Below are 17,004 nucleotides of genomic sequence, written 5' to 3' on the forward strand. Positions count from 1 at the left end.
GTATAAAATGTTCTACTTTTTCAATAACATTAGCCTGTATGCTTATAATGGATGTAATGAAGGTATTTTTGTGTCACCTGTGACTTCATTATAACAGGTTTTCACTGCACATAAGGTTGAGTAGCTTCTAGTGTTGATACTAAATCACACCAGATGTGCAAGTGAATAAAATGGGAAGCCCACCAGGCCAACGCTTTGTCAACGAAAAGGCAAAATGGCCAAGGAAAACAAACACGCCCATATTTTGTGCAAAAGAAAAATGTTTATTTACAGGCATGGCATCACTTCTTCCCTGCATTCACAGCAGCATTGTTGGCTTGGCACAATACAAAAAGGAGTCTTCTCTGTCATGCACACACACTTCTTTTTCCTAGGTATACATACATATACACATATATTCATAGATACCTCTGTGTCACGCGTCAAAATATTTAACATGTTAGTAATTTACATAGAAATGTGAAGGGAAAAATCTGTGTGCTCACAGAAGCAGCAGCAGCAGCGAGTGCTTTGTGCCATGATTGGAGTATTCGTATACAGCCAAACCTCAATATCAGGAATGCAAATGTAACCAAATAAAACTTTTCTTGCCAATACCACTGTGTTACAAATGTGCGCTTATAATGAATATTGGATATAGTGAATTGATTTCAATGTCGGATGCGACTCCATTGTAATGAGGATTGACTATATACTCTCTTTCATGCACAGCAATGGAGCTCCAGTATTTGTACGATCCCAAAAGATGAAAAATATTCTTATACATTCAATTCTAATAAAGTACTGACTGGCTAAAGTCTTGTACCGACCACACTGGGATGACGTAACCTGACGGTGCAATTTAAGTAGAAAATCATCTTTGGTTTTGTCACTGGCAATACTAAACTTGAAACCATGCATGTTGGAGGATTGCAGGTTAAGTTTAAAATTGGTTTGCCCATACCACAGTTTCTTTTCTCTCAACACTACAAAGGCTGAAGAAAACATTTTTCTAACTGGCTTTGGTGCAAGTTTTATTGTTGTCCACAGCTCACAGTTTAGACCACACAGTTAGTCAATATTGCTCTTTCGTAGCCACGATTATAATTGTTCATTTACTTTTCGTGCCTTCAGTAGATGGACAATAATTTGACTATAAATATTCTCTTCACAAGCATAAGATGCCTTGTTGCAGAACCAATTTCACATCAACTAAAACTCTGTGTAGCTCATAACAATGTGTACCAGTGTCAGCAAAACACATAATTTTTTTGTTCTGATGTCTTGGAAACTCTAGCATGGCATAGACTAACACACACAGAGGACAGCAAGACCAAGTGTTTTCTGTACATGTTTGTCAGTATCACGCTAAAGTTCTCATGTTATAGAAAAACTGCCAAACAATGTGTGGCAGCACATTATTGTGGATGGACTTTTTTTCACATTGGCTTTGGCTCGGATGTCTTGAGTGCCATGCGAAAAGGTTTCAGTGTGAAAGCTTTAGAGCTCGTCTTCAACATTCCATCACTAACTACTGTTGCAGATCATTTAGAGCTATTGTTTAGTGTGGCCAATACAACATCCACTTCACAGGCTTCTCTTTTCTTACAGCAGTGATGCTTATCATTGAATTGTTAAAGGCATCATACGCAGCTTGTTTATTAATTTTGAGTTTAACAGTACTGCAAGCATTGCATACTGTCATAGATGATGTTAGGCTGCGAGTACAGCCTGTGTCATACAAAAGTATTTTGCTAGAAAGTATGGCAAATAAAATTGAAAAGAAAAGCGAAAAGCTTACGCAAGTCTCATGTTTAGCTGCTACTGTATGGGCAGCGGTGTGACCTCATGAGTAAATATGCACAGCATGCAAATGTCTTTACTGAATATTTTAGGCGGAATTTTGTTCTGTCTTTGAAGGGTGCATCTGAAGTGCTGAGACTGAAGAAAGAGATTTAGCTCAGCTACAGAAATGAAACATGGAAATGTTCTTATCAGAAAACTGCTGTACTGAACAATTCTGCTGCATTTGAAAATAAAAGGTAGATTCCACTGACTTTTAAAATGATCTCCAACTTTCTAAAATTTAAGTTGTCACAGTTTTTACAAGAGCGCTCTCGAAAACCTGTAAAAAAAAAAAATTTAAACATGACGTTTGCTCCAGTAACAGGTATTGCAGTTCTTGAAGTTAGGTCCAGTAAAGATCCTACAGCAAACAAAACTGGTGCATTCATGTGAAATATGAATATGAACTAATATGTTCATTCTGACTGCTTTAGATGCCCTAACAGATACACTGCAAGCATACATGTACGAATATCTGTAAAATTTTCGCTTATGCTAGAATCACATCGCTACAGCACAAATCTTTCATCTTAAATCTCAAAGCAACTCTTATGTTACACACCTGCACTGTAAACTCACTGCAACCTACGGATAGTAAACACAATGTTCAGGATGCATACAAAAGATAAAATGTTATCTGAAGTGCAGAACTTTTTACACAACACATATGTTCTATGAAACGAAACAGTGCTGCAATTATTCATCTTGATAACCTTCAAAAGCCTGGCTGATAATCGGCAACAATACTATATTTCCTACAGATCTCATCCATTACAATCTACTGAGTTTCTAGAACAGTCATGGTATAGCGTGTGCAAAATAATATGAGCACACTAAACAACACCGTTAACCTTTCGGATTATGTCACAAGGAGCAGATTTTTTTCTTCCATAAAGTTACAAAAGAGCATTATGCAATATTTTGTGTTCATATGTGGAACATTATTCAAACAAGAATTTATCACTTCTACCACAACGACTGATTAGTGGCTGTAACAAAACTATTTTATCAAACTTGACGAATTTTCTGGGCCAGTTTCAGTTTGGTTTAGCTAGGGGTCACAGGTGACATTGTAAAAAGCACACAACGCACGCTGTACCCGGCTTCATGTCAGGGAGCAGCACTCTAACTGTGTGCCCTTACATAAAAATATGGGTCATAAAAAGGCTTTTTGCATATGCACACAAAGATGTACAATTGCAGATTTAATTTCACTTCACAGATCGCCTTACTTCTGAACTTTACCCCTGGAATTAGAATGCAAGCGTACGCTCAAACTTGCGCAACTACTTGGCTCGGTATTGACAGTTTGAAGGTACGTGACAACAAGCATATCCCAAAACATTTTGCACCTGACGAAAAAAACAAAAAAATTAAGCATGCTGTGTGAGCATGCTTCCAAAAGAAACAATGGCACAGAAAAGTGTAATAAAACACACGATAGACTCATATCTAACTGAATTTTGCTGAACTGGAGTTTAATTGCTGGCGTGACAACAATGGCAAATGAAGTGTTTTCTTTTATACCTTCATTACCACTGGAATTTCAACTAATATAATGAAAATGAAACAAATTCAAATGTAGACTCAAACCTTGTATAAATTTATACCAAAACAGTGCATGTATTTATTGTACCCTCAGGGTGAAAGGATTACAACAGAGGGGTTATAGCTGTTTCATTTGGTAAAGAAAATGAGGCCTAGAACAAAAAGCAGTTTTCAATTTTTCCTTGTAAAATTTTTACCCCTGACATCTATATTCTGTGCCACCATTTCTGTCGAGAAAATCCTGGCTCTCCGTTGCAACATATTTTCACAAATATTCACCTGCACGTGTACATCACATTTGTAATACGTAGTTAATGTAAAAAATTAATAATACATATATGCATTAACTGCGTGAGTTGACTCAATATTGCACATTATGCGGAATAAGAATATTAAATGAACTAATTTGGTGCCACAGTGGATGGGGGTCGGATAATAAAAATGCACGTCCCCCAAAATATGCAATGGCATGCGAGAGAAAACAGACCCGGACTTGGTTATTATACATAATTTGATGACTAGAGGGGAGAGAAGCAGCTCTTTCTCAGTTTGCAAGCACGACACTTGTTTGCATGTTATGTACATTTAAGCAAAGCACGACAGTGCACACACTTGGAGATTACATCCACTGCTCGTTTAAAACAAGGTCAACTCATACAGAAAGAATTGTACTGCGTGCATCTCAGCGATGCATCCCTGAAACTTGTAGGTGAAAATGGAAGGAGATAACAGGCTTTGGTATTTGCTCACTCAATATGCATTTGGCTACGAAGCAGTGGCAACTGCTACGGGACGTGTTAATACCAAACAGTATCAAGAGTTCCACGAATAACAGCACCAAGTGTTTTCTGGCTAAACCGCTAGTGTTCTCATGCTCACACACTTTGCCGAGCGCACAGCCGAGCACCAAATTTATGCGCCTTACTTGCTCCTTTTATACCAAGTAAAGCGGAAGTACGCATTAATGTGTCGCGACAAAAAATGTACATTTTACAGCAACAAAACGGCGATGCCACCTCGATGTAATTGCCAAACATTTCAGCCTAATGTTGACAGACAAAAACAAACTTGGAATCGTGAACGAGGAACCCGTAGGGGTTCCGAAACGTCAATAAATAATTTTTACTCGGTCAGTGACCTTAATATTTTGTTTTTGCAAAACATGCTACACGACCAGACAAGCTTGACTAAATGTCAGAGAGTGTCACCATTCTGTTGCAGCAAAATAAGAAATATTTTGTTCTGCAAATGCTGCAGACTAACACATACTTCTGATCTAATCTGCACGGAGCAGGCAAGTAATGTGGTATTAAACCGCGTGCACCGCAAAATGCCACCTTTTGAATGAACTTGAAGTCCGAGCAATCTGGCAATCTAGCAGGAAGAGTCGGGTGTGCTAAGTGCTCGTATTTATGAAACGTTCGGTATCTACATTGGACGCCGTGCAGCTAACAGAACAATCGAAAGGCTGCAACAATGTGCCAGGTGAACAAGGTGAGCAAAGGCAGCAAATGAACGCTGCCAGCTGACACATAACTTTGAGCCACTGCGCACTCGTAAACTGAAGTGAAATTAACGTATGCTTCACGGGTCGGCCTTTGGAGCAGACGTTGTTGGCTGCCTTTTCGCCCTTTCCATGCTGTGGACGAGCGGCATTCGTCCACGTGTTTCTGGTAAAAACGGTAAAGATCGAGCCGAAGTACTTTTCGAGCTACGCCATGGACAAGCCGCTTTCGTCTTGGTGCTTTCTGGCAGACGGCAATCTGTGGCGCGGCACAAGCAGGAGTGAGTTTTATTCCGGCGGAGACACGTTGGCGACTGCAGGTCCTCAAAAATACTTTAGCCATTTTCGGTCAGAATTTGGTACAATAGCGTTACACGGAAGGAATTAATGGTGGCAGAAACTAATAACCTTATCTCGGCAGCATTCAACAGAGCAGAAAATAATATAACAGCCACATAGTTTCTTGAATTTACATAAAGGAAAAGTGCCGCTGGGATGTCATGGGCAGCACAGAAATGTCACGGAGCTGGGGGCCTTGACAAACACGTGTCGCAGGGGGCTGGCGCATGCCGTGTGTGCTGACCACACTGTCACAATCCATCTGCTCAAACAATGCGCAACCTGATTTTCTTTCTTTGTTTTTGGTTTTTGATATTATAGTGCTATTAAGATACAGACACAAGCGTGTGTGGTTAGTGTTAACTGGAGGGCCATACAATAAAAACAAAGAATGCTCAGTGTCTGCCAGGGTCAATTTTAGGTCTCATTCAGTTCTTGCATGTGAGCAAATAATAATGCAATTTGTATCGCCGTAAAGCCGTGACTTGTCAACTTGTTGGGCTAGTTGGCAAAATGCAGCTATTAGAAAGAGGAGCGCAGATTAACGCAGATAAATGGTTGAAGTAAACTAGATGTAGTGACTTGCGATACCTCCCAGCAACACACCCAGGCCAAGTTGAACCTTTCACATTCCATTTCTGTAGTGGCCACAGCATCCCTTTATGAACCCACATAGACAGTGGCACCACACTTTCTTGTACATCATTTAGTAAGAAACGCTGTGTCTAACCTAGCAGAGGCCCAACAGATGATTTCTGCACAGCTGTATCCTGTTTGAGTAAAAATAAACATCACCAGAACAAACACAAGAAAGTCGGTGGGATGATTCTTCATCGTGCCGCCTTTCTTGCGTCTGTCTTGGGATGATAGTCTCGGATGATCACTTTCGGGGACACAATCACTGTCATGAGACCTTGTATCACTAGTGCCAGATGCGTTCGGCACCTACACGGCATGCCTAGCATGCCTGGCATTGTGCCACTAACACTGTTACTTGTACACCCTGACGCATCCGGCATTAGTCACATGAAATCTCGTCAGGCTTTAAAATTAACTTAAGTTATGGAGTTTTATGTGCCAAAACTACGATCTGATTATGAGGCACATGGGTGCTTTGACATTTCGCCCCCATCGAAATGCAGCCACCGTGGCAGGGATTCGATCCCGCGACCTCATGCTTAGCAGCCCAACACATCTCGTCAGGTTTCTTGCTATGCTTATTGTTTTCAAGGGCGAACCAACTATACTGAAAGCAAGCAATGCTAATGCAGAAACGCATGCCAAGCCTGATACCGAAGGTAACCAAACATCCCGCAGCACCATGCTCCATTTACTTGTGGTGCCACCTGTACACCCAGCATTAATATGCAGCGAACCATGGACTTTGCCCCAATTATTAAACTTTTAGGCGCTTCAACAAAGGTGCCGATTTAATCAGTGCAACTGATGGCTTCCGTGGTTAAGTAGAACAAGTGTCGTCAGCAACTCATGGACGTCAGTGATATGTGGAACGTTTCATCTTGCTTTGCAATACTGTGCGTTCATCACTTTTCCTGCAAGTGTAAGATTCACATGAAGAAAGTCTAGCCTCAATATAATGTTTACTAAAACCTAATAAAAAAACCATACCACACCAGGCTGGCTAGGCGTACAAGGTCTTCAGTCATAGACAAACAAGACCACCAACACTTTTTCCCATGCTTGTTGAAAAAACACAATGTTCCTAACTACCGGAAAAAGGACGGTCATTGTTGTCCATGGTAACTAGGTGGCTCGAAGGACTTGAAATTCTTGAAAACATATAGAAGTAAATCCTTGTGCTCTGACCTTGTCAACAGCATTTGCATCAATACGAAAGCTGTTTCTTAACACAGAAGACACTGGAATAATTGGCAAACGAAATGCTACCAGACATTCCTACTGTTCCATCAGTTAAATGTGCCTCGGACGTGATATTAACTGGTATCATAAAGCGAATGCAGCAATGAAGGTGTGCAGCTAGACAATACATGTTTTTTTTCTTTTTAATATGCTTGCGCTCAAACTCAGGCTTCAGTGCATACCGATGAACTGCCATTGCGAGAACGCAGAGACAAATTTCACATCAAGGTAAGAAAAATTGGTGCGCATCACAGCTACAATTACAATGAGCTTATTAAAGTCGTTACTATAGTAATTCAATTCCTGGAGCAGCAATTCAATGCCGACAATGCATCAACCCTCATTGCAGACGTCGATTACGACTGCCAGCTATCTACAAAACAAGAAATGTACATCTTGTAATGGAACAGTGCCACCATCTACCACTGTAACAGTGAATTACTGCACGCAATCTATTTCACTGTGACAGCAACAGATGGTTCCACACTGCAGCAAAGGTTTTTTGTCTGGCATTGCCACAGAGAATGCATACCTCAAGATAATGAACATGGATATAATGAATTATCAGATATTAAAACAAAAAAAACTTGGAAGACGCTTAAGCTTCGCTTTTAACAGTGGAACGCAATGACATTCAAAGATCCCCGACTGCTTCTCACACTTCCCGGCAAATGCAGCTTATGTAACCGTAATGTTTACCAGGAAACGCTGGCACCGAACGCTATGCACGAAGGCGCGCGGGCTTTCTGGTAAAAATGCAGCTTCTTGCGTGGGCCGATCTTCTGTTATTGTTTTGCACTTTTAATATTTCAGTCTGAGAAGATTTAACATAAACGGCATGCACTGTCGGTGTTTTGTTTCAGGACATTTGTTTGTGGGCTGTCATTCTCAAAATTCAGGGGAATAACTTTGTCAAGAATGTAAGACAAGGTATGAGCAACATTAGTGATAGAATGGTGTGATAATATAACCCGCATATAGCAAGGTGTGGCATGTATCTATATATATATACATATATATATATATATATGTGGAAATTATCTCTCACGGACAAGGACACCGGATTTTTTGCGACATGGGGTCCTTAACGCTATTACGTTAAAAATTCGATTCAGTCATTCCTCACTGAATCAATGTGTGACAAAATACTGAATTGAATTGTGGGTTTTTACGTGCTAATATTGCGGTCTGATTATGAGGCACGCCTATAGTGTGGGGGCCCCCAATGCACAGGACATCGGTGCTTTTACATTTCGCCCCCCCCCCTGAAATGCGGCCGGGACCCGCAACCTCGTGCTTAAGAGCGCAACACCATAGCCGCTAAGCCACCGTGGCGGGTGTGCGACAAAAGTATGCCTACAACAAATATCAGCTATAACGAAGGTGTCTAGTTCAACGGTACGTGTTATTTTGGACGAAAGAGGCAAGCAATGCACAAAAACATAGTGTTAACCTGCATACACCATGAAAGGACACGCCTGTATGAAATCTGAGCATCAATGAGTCGGCACTTTAGCTGGAAGAATCCAACACACCTGCTGCTCTTATTTAAGCAACATCTGGCACACCATGCACCTGTGGTCAAAGCGTGAGAAGACAGAGTTAAAGGTGCAGCAATGATAACATCATCAGCGCTGCAGTACTTATAACACAATTCAAGCAGCAGTGTCCTGACGTTTTTTTTTTTCTTTTGTCCGGCATGAAGATTAACCCATCAATATCCACAAAAAAAAAGCACTAGAAAGTCTTTTCCCGGAAAAGTTCATGCCTTTATGTTTTACCCTTGTGACCATTGTAAGAACACTTTATTATGAAAAAGCATGTGCCCCAGCAGCAAATTACAGTTGAATCTTGGCATAACGAACTCGGATAGAATGAAGGTTCCTGCAAGGACCGATTTGTGGTCCGCAATATGTTATAAATAAAAAATAAAAAAAAGTAAATTAAAAATGTTTCTTGCCAAAAAATGTACGAACTTGAGGGAAAACTGCGTTAGGTGGTGTCAATATGCTGGTCTACCAGACACATATGACTATCTCTGCATGCTTTAGTTTCAGCAAGCATGCAATGTTGACTGGTGCTTGTTTGCAACAGAACCCCTCCTACACTACTATCGTGGATGAATGAAATACAGAGAGGGCAATTCATACATCAATAGAAGAAATTCAAAATTTCATTGCCAAATTCCAACGGAGGGCACCATTCTCTTCTTAAAAAATGTGTACCTCGCATAAAAGTTCTGATCAAGCAGACTGATATGTCCCATATTTAAAGCTGAATCTTTTGAATTTGATGTTTCGATATTCTCAGCTTGAGTTTCATTCTTCCAAAATAGCACATGTGCCTTTTGTACCATACCATTATATTTTCATCGAGACTCTCGCTGTAATATCAGTAGTAGCAGTAAAGCCTGACACCAGTATGTGCCAGTGTTCGAAAGACCTAACAAACTATTCACGACATGAGCACTGCATACATCTGACACAGCAGTGAAACACATCACAAGACTGGTAAGAATGAAAGCCAGCAGACTTGGAACCAGCTGGTGGCAGGAAGATTGATATCAACGGCATGATGATCAATACCACAAAAGCAAGGGCTTTTGTGAGAAACACTACAGGGATAGAGAGGACACACTGTTATGCTTGTGCATTGCCTTTGCTGTGCGAGATAAAATTGTTTAAGTAAAGGCCGCAAGATTGCACCACAAGATTCAGTGAGGGGCTCCAACATGCTGGTCTGTAAATTATAAACTGTGGGTATGGCCACACACACTTGCACGCTGGTTCAACTGCTCGAGTACAAGCAGACGATGCCAAGACAGCACATTTATATGAAGTCCCTCGCTACAAGCACGCATTCCAGCTGCCACGTTTAATTCAGCCTGCTAGAACAGCCGGTCACACAAAGAGTGCAGCGATTGATTTGCACAGGACAAAAGTTCTACAACATGGCACCTGTACGGATGATGCACTCGGCAAGATAAAATGTCACTAATGTCAAGCAGCAATCAAAGCTTGTCTTGCTCACAATCGACACGGTAGGCGAACAGTTAGAGGTTTGGTCAATAAAGCTCCAAACACATTGTAGATTATATACTGAACACTCCAGATTCATTTCAGGCATTTAACTACTAACAAGCATTCATCTATTGACAAATTTACAAGCACTCAGTGTTGCGGGACTGCACAGCTTGGTTCCAGTGCAGTGGAATGTCTAGCATGTGGACAGCGCAGCAGACGACATGCGAACCATGTTTCTAAAGCAGACAACGCATAGCTGTCTGCTTTTCCATTGATGCAGTGTGGACGCTGTTCTACAGCTCCATTTCGGCAGAGCAAAGATCTTTGGGATGGACAGAGCAGAGTGGACGATGCTTGTGGCAGATGCCATGCCGCTTGGCAGCTTACTTCTGGCCAGCGTGGTTTGCTTACGCCCACGAGCTCACTTGCTGAACAGCAGGTGCTGGTTCCTTAGTATGTACTCAGTGAACTGGTTGATGTGGGTAATGGAACTCAGCGAGGCCTGCTCCTGGCGAGACCACAGTAGGTTTGGGCCAAAGACGATGGCGAGGTTGGATGCAGTCATTTTGTTCAGATCACTCCGGTCTATCACCTGCATAGAAAAATCAGAGAGAAAGCAGAATGAAAGAGTGAAACACGACTTACTTCAAAAGCAATGTGAAGCATATTTGTCACAGTAGTGCCATATACAGTCGAGTCAACTTATAACGGCCACAGTCACAATGAACGAACCAGGGTGGTGCTACGTCAAAATATGTATTACTGCAATGGCACTGCATCTCAGATACAGGAAACAAACGCAGCCGCACAACTCGGTTAATAAAGCGAAAGCGGAGGCGCTGTTAATTCTATCACGCTGTCTAAATATTCGTACAGGCACGGCGATCGAACAGAGTTTCCCAGCTTCGTTCACATTCCTCCACTCTCTCCCCCATCTCCAGGAAAGAAACTGGCCATCCAAAAAGCAATAACATTCGAGGACACCTAAGCTTTTTTTACGAGTTCTGAATGCGAAAGAATTAATGCCCAATTGAACACCACCGCTCCTTCGAGTTATGCGCTGCTAGTAATGTATCATAGCGGTACGTGCTGCCCGAGCCAAAGAGCAGCAGCAGCCTCTAATGTCAACGCCGCATGCCGCTGACGTCCTGTGCGACGACAGACTGAGGAAGCAGCAGCGAAGCCCAGTGGGGGTGAGACCATGCACGGCTTCAGAGAGCGAGGCAGCGGCACCCACACGTTGCACGACCGCCCCACCGACGACCACCCCGCGGTGTTGCATCGCCGTATCTGCTCCATCGTGGCGCGCTGGTGATGGCCTCTCCCTTCATGCAACTTTTGGCATGCTACCGTGGCAGCAACTGTTCCATTTTGCCCACTCTGCTCAGTTGAGACGCGCTCATGACGTGGCGTCGCAGTCGATAGGAATTCAGGTGCCATTTCGCTGCTACAGATGCCGGCTTTTTCACTCAATGGGACTTTTGATGCTTTCACATAAAAAAAAAAAAACAACAAAGCAGTGGAACTGCAGAAGGCACCGCATGCCGACAGGTGCATCGGCATTGTCTACAAGGACAAAATTTTAAGTGCAAGCAGTAACGCTGACCTGACAACAAGAAAGTGCCTTCGGAAAGTGACCTACGACGATGTTGAAGATGCGTTGCATACGTGGTTGGCTAAGTAGTTTGCCTGGTCCCAAAACATTCCCATTAGTCGACCGCTGATGCTTTCCAAGGTACGAAGCTTTGCTTCCCTCTTTCTGGATTTCAGCCCGGGCAATAGGTGGCTGCAACGGTTTAAAGCTCTCCATAGAATAGTAGAGACCACGGAGTAAGATAAACAGGAGCGCCGACTCCGCCTCCGCACAATGTATTCGCTCGAGGGACAAACCGTGTAACGCTAAATTATACATCGCGTAGCACCATCTGTCGAGGCGCGTGGAAAACACTCAATAGCTTGCTTCCATGTGTGCATGCGCTGAGTGGCGGAGACCGGCGGCGATGGCGGCGCAGAACTGGCAGCGCGGCACCCGTAGAGCGTGTCGTCTGCTACAAACGTAGACCCTCGGCCGTCTCAATTGACAGCAATCAAACACAAAAAAATATATGTGCACAAATAATAAAACGCAAATAAACACGCGGTAGCGCTTTTATGCACGTAAGCGAAACATTTTTACATGTCTTTAGAGGAAACAGACGATAAATGATGCTGTACAGAAAGACACAACAGAAGTACTTGTTTTTCACTCCTCTACGTCTGTGCGGAAGAAAAGGTGCGAAATTTTCATCTTCCTCGCTTTGTTTACCATGTCTGCAGTATGTTTATTCATGCCTGATGGAACAAGGTATCTTGATACTTGTGCGTGAAGAGACTGAGCAACAGAACAGTGTTTTGTTCCTGGCTGTAAATATGGTTATGGCAAAGGACGCGAGAAGTTTTCGCTCTTCGCTTCGCCATCTGATCTTCAACTACTGCACCAGTGGCGTCAAAAAATTCCTGAAATAAGCGAGCGCTTAAAGCAATGGACAAAATACGTGTGCGACACTTCGAGAAGCAGCTTATTTTTGATAGTTACTTCAGCAAAGACAAAGGCGATGTCCTACTAGATGTAAAGTGCCTCGACTTCGAAGCAGAGCCGTTTCTTCAATTTGTTTAGGGAAGCCTGGCGTAGCTCAATGATGCTGAATGCCAGGAGGAACCAAAAGACGCCAATTCGGAAGGACGGGAGGAGCTCAATTTGAATTTGTCTACAACTACACACAGTGCAGGTGTTTTTCCTTGTCCAGAGACATGCCGTAATGTAGAGAGAGAGAGAAAGAAAGGGAAAGAAAGACCAGGAGGTTAGCCAGTGTAAATACCGGCTGGCTACCCTGTAAATTCTCAGCCTCGCCTTCGAGATGATTCCCCCAGTTATGCAGACACATAATCAGAGCTTCTCTTGTGAAATAATGAGCAGGAAACACTGGCAGGAATTCCCAATTATTATGTTTAATGAGAATGTGGCGATTCTGCTCGCAAGAGAACCGGGCGACACGAAAAGCACCGCAAGAAACAAAGAAGCAACCGAAGCATCTTAGCACTTGATGCGTGCTCAGATAAAAGAGTGATAAACGTCAGCTTCTGCACAAAAACTTCTTTTCGCTGTCGTCTGTCATTGCTTGAGACCACCCGAACTGCCGTTATATCGCCTTACCATTTGCTATAGTTTTTCTTTCCGTCTTAGTTTCCGTAATTTGTTTATTTTCTGTTCCTGTGCCTTGTAAAGTTCTATGCAGGCCACCTGACAAATGCCCTGCATTTGGCCTGTATAAAATAAATAAATAAAATGATACATGACTTGTTTCTCCTGCTAACGTCACTCCGTGAACCGCAAGAGGTATGCGTGCTACAGGCGTCAGGGCGTGCGCGGAGCAGGCGACAAAACGGATAGGCAAGCAGGCGCCGCGAGAGAGTCCCCGCGCCTTTGCTCCTCTCCGCTGCAGAGTTTTTCTTCATTCGTAGCGCCATCTCGCGAACACGCAGTGAAGCAGGAACCGGCGTTTCAGAATGTGTCCCTTCCAGACGAGCGGAGTTGGTGCTCCTGTCTTATCTTACTCCGTGGTAGAGACTTTAGTTCAGCAGATTTATGCATCGCTCTGCTCGTAGTCTCCAGCGGAGCATCACACGAGGTTTAGCCCGGCAATCCTTCACGTGCTCGAGCAGAGCACTTTGCTGTGCCACCTGTCAGTCACAACTGGAGTTATCATGAAATAAATATAAAGCAAGCTTGCTTTTATTATGCTAAAAGAACAAATAAAGGTACAGTCGAACCCGGATATATCGAACCTGAAGGGGACCACAAAAAAAGTTTGATATATATATATAGATAATATCAATATATAAAATAAAAATATGGTACAAGTATTTTCAAGGGGATTTTACTGCTGTTTGTTATACACAATAATTCGTTATATGTTGGTTCAATATATCCGGGTTCGACTGTAGATTTCGTGTTTTCAGTGTATGATTTGATATTACTGGTGTCTTGGATCTAGTATTAAAGATGTTACGTTAGAAAAAAGTTGGCCACTTAAGTCAAGCCCGAGTTACAATGCAAGCTGTTCTCTGGCACCTGTTATAGTAGAGGTCACATAAACATGTGTGCCAGCTGAGCACATGATCTGAACTAAACAAACAAAAGAATAAAGAAAAAAAGAAAGAACACGGAGACTCAACTCCAGTTGACATCAACGTAAAACGAAGCATTCTTGGTGTGATTGACTCATGAACCATGTTTGTGTGCATATGAAGTGTGGTTTTCGAGGTGTAAATATTAATATTAAAGAGCAGCATGTTATAGGAAGAAATTATTTTATTATTTTATTTGCAGTAAATTATTGACAAGCTGGAGATTATATACACATGCAGTGCATCATACATATATTATTTGTCTAAACTTCGAGTGGTGGTCCATAGTGTCGTGCTGCAGTTGTGGTGTTTCTGCTACGTTGGGTTTTTCTAGTGCAACTTCAATTTGAAAACACGCCAAGTGTCTCGACGCGCTGGCTTGCCTGCGATAAAGGGCCGCTTGCCAAAACATGTGCCCATGGCGTTCTGCGTCAGAGGCCAGATACGTACGAAAAAGTGCCTCGAACTTGGCAAGGAAGCTTCACTATAGAAACACTTGCTTTTTAAGGTTCCTCACGACTTGCTGCCTCCAAAATCAAATCTCAAGGTTAACGTGGTCCTTTATAGCATGTAGCGAGAGTTGATGGGTAAACGCCCGTTTGGCATTCTTGAAGGCCGTCATCCACTTCACGTCTTTGCCAAAAGGGCTTGTTGCTGCTACTTCATGCAGAATCCACAGGTCTTCTTGAGCACCTGTGCCTCGAACTTGGCAAGGAAGCTTCACTATAGAAACACTCGCTTTTTAAGGTTCCTCACGACTTGCTGCCTCCAAAATCAAATCTCAAGGTTAACGTGGTCCTTTATAGCATGTAGCGAGAGTTGATGGGTAAACGCCCGTTTGGCATTCTTGAAGGCCGTCATCCACTTCACATCGTTGCCAAAAGGGCTTGTTGCTGCTACTTCATGCAGAATCTACAGGTCTTCTTGAGCACCTGTGCCTCGAACTTGGCAAGGAAGCTTCACTATAGAAACACTTGCTTTTTAAGGTTCCTCACGACTTGCTGCCTCCAAAATCAAATCTCAAGGTTAACGTGGTCCTTTATAGCATGTAGCGAGAGTTGATGGGTAAATGCCCGTTTGGCATTCTTGAAGGCCGTCATCCACTTCACATCGTTGCCAAAAGGGCTTGTTGCTGCTACTTCATGCAGAATCCACAGGTCTTCTTGAGCACCTGTGCCTCGAACTTGGCAAGGAAGCTTCACTTTAGAAACTGTCATATGTAAGAGGCCGCCGGTGGCGCGAAAAAGAAAAGGAGCACGAGAGACACGAGGTTCCGAACAGCGCGAGCGCGCGAGGCGCACGAGCCGAGGCATAGTCGAGGGATGAACGGCGCTGTCCGTAGAGTTTCAACGTGGCACCGGGTCAGGAAGGTCGCATCTCCAGCTATGTTCTGGCGACGGGAGACTTGGGGGTCTGGTTGAGTCCGCGACGCTGGCCGTCCAAGATGTGGCCGTCGACCTCGGCAAGTTCGGGCGAGGCTCCTGGACTGGCTGCAGCTTCTCACGGCAGGACCAGGCACCCCAGAGAGGATCCCCCTTCTGCGGCAGACCGGCACGTTCGAATCTCCTCGGGACGACACGTCGGCACTCCTGAAGAAGTTGCGACGCATCCCGACACTAGGCCTAGGCAGGTGGGCCTAAGCTACGGTGAACGCCATCGATGACGAGCTGAGGAGCTCGCCACCGACGGAGCACTGATGAGCTAAACACCTTCAAAAGAGACGACGCGACGACAGCGAGGCACAGACGTCTGCGGAATTGACAAGAACGCTGAATTCGGAGAGAAAGGGCCGACGAGCTTCGGACTTGGACAAACGTGCAACGACGAACACAACAAGGTGACTCTTATTCGCCGCGTCCCAGCGTTAATACAAGGTTGCGTGACTTTGGTGGATTAGCCGCCACAGACGAGTGTAGGCACAAATAGGAACATTCTTAGTATATTAGGCTTTAGGTTGTAACTTCGTTAGTATTGTCCCCGCGGTGTGTTTTAGTGTGCTTGTTTATTTTTGTTTCCTTTCGTTCGGGTCTTGGGTTCGTGCGTAATTAAAAATCCTTTTGCTGTGTTGCCATGCGCCTGCCTTCTCCATCTCCTCTAACACCTGCACGCCCCCGAGATTGGTGACAAAACACATCACAGAAACACTCGCTTTTTAAGGTTTCTCACGACTTGCTGCCTCCAAAATCAAATCTCAAGGTTAACGTGGTCCTTTATCGCATGTAGCGAGAGTTGATGGGTAAATGCCCGTTTGGCATTCTTGAAGGCCGTCATCCACTTCACATCGTTGCCAAAAGGGCTTGTTGCTGCTACTTCATGCAGAATCCACAGGTCTTCTTGAGCACTTGCAAGGCTTTTTTCGCCTGCAGGTATGCTAGCGGCGCGTTTGAAGATGACGATGTCAACGCACCAAAGTTTGTGCCGGTGGCCGCCATGTTGGTTTTGCAAAGCCGATCACTCACTGGGCGTGCTCCGCTGGGGTGAGCAGGCGAGTGGGCGTGAGTGCCGCTCTGTAAACCAGCTGATCGCTTCAGCCTTCTGCGCATGCGCAGTGGCATCTCTGCTCGTCTGCTCGCCGCAGCAGCCCATATATCTGCTGAGCTAAAAGTCTCTAGTGTTCAAAACCGTCGCTGGCGAAGCAGCCTCAGTTAACATCGAGGACGTCGATGTGTGACTCTCCGAGAACATTCCAACGATAGCAAGCTATGCTCGACGGGACGT

General features: G+C 43.8%; 1 protein-coding gene across 3 annotated transcripts in view; it reads right to left on the minus strand.

Moving 5' to 3' along the window:
- Nucleotides 1-251: 251 nt before the first annotated feature.
- The window catches only part of LOC119465099 (rho GTPase-activating protein 1), a 262,330-nt gene continuing 245,577 nt past the window's right edge, over nucleotides 252-17,004 (minus strand). For all 3 annotated transcript variants that reach the window (XM_049656190.1, XM_049656191.1, XM_037725901.2), the window contains one exon: nucleotides 252-10,711. In XM_049656190.1, the coding sequence (XP_049512147.1) occupies nucleotides 10,541-10,711 (171 nt within the window). In that variant the 3' untranslated portion in view covers nucleotides 252-10,540. The remainder of the gene's footprint in view (nucleotides 10,712-17,004) is intronic.

The sequence above is a fragment of the Dermacentor silvarum genome, chromosome 9 (genome assembly GCF_013339745.2).
Source record: "Dermacentor silvarum isolate Dsil-2018 chromosome 9, BIME_Dsil_1.4, whole genome shotgun sequence".
Taxonomy (NCBI): Eukaryota; Metazoa; Arthropoda; class Arachnida; order Ixodida; family Ixodidae; genus Dermacentor; species Dermacentor silvarum.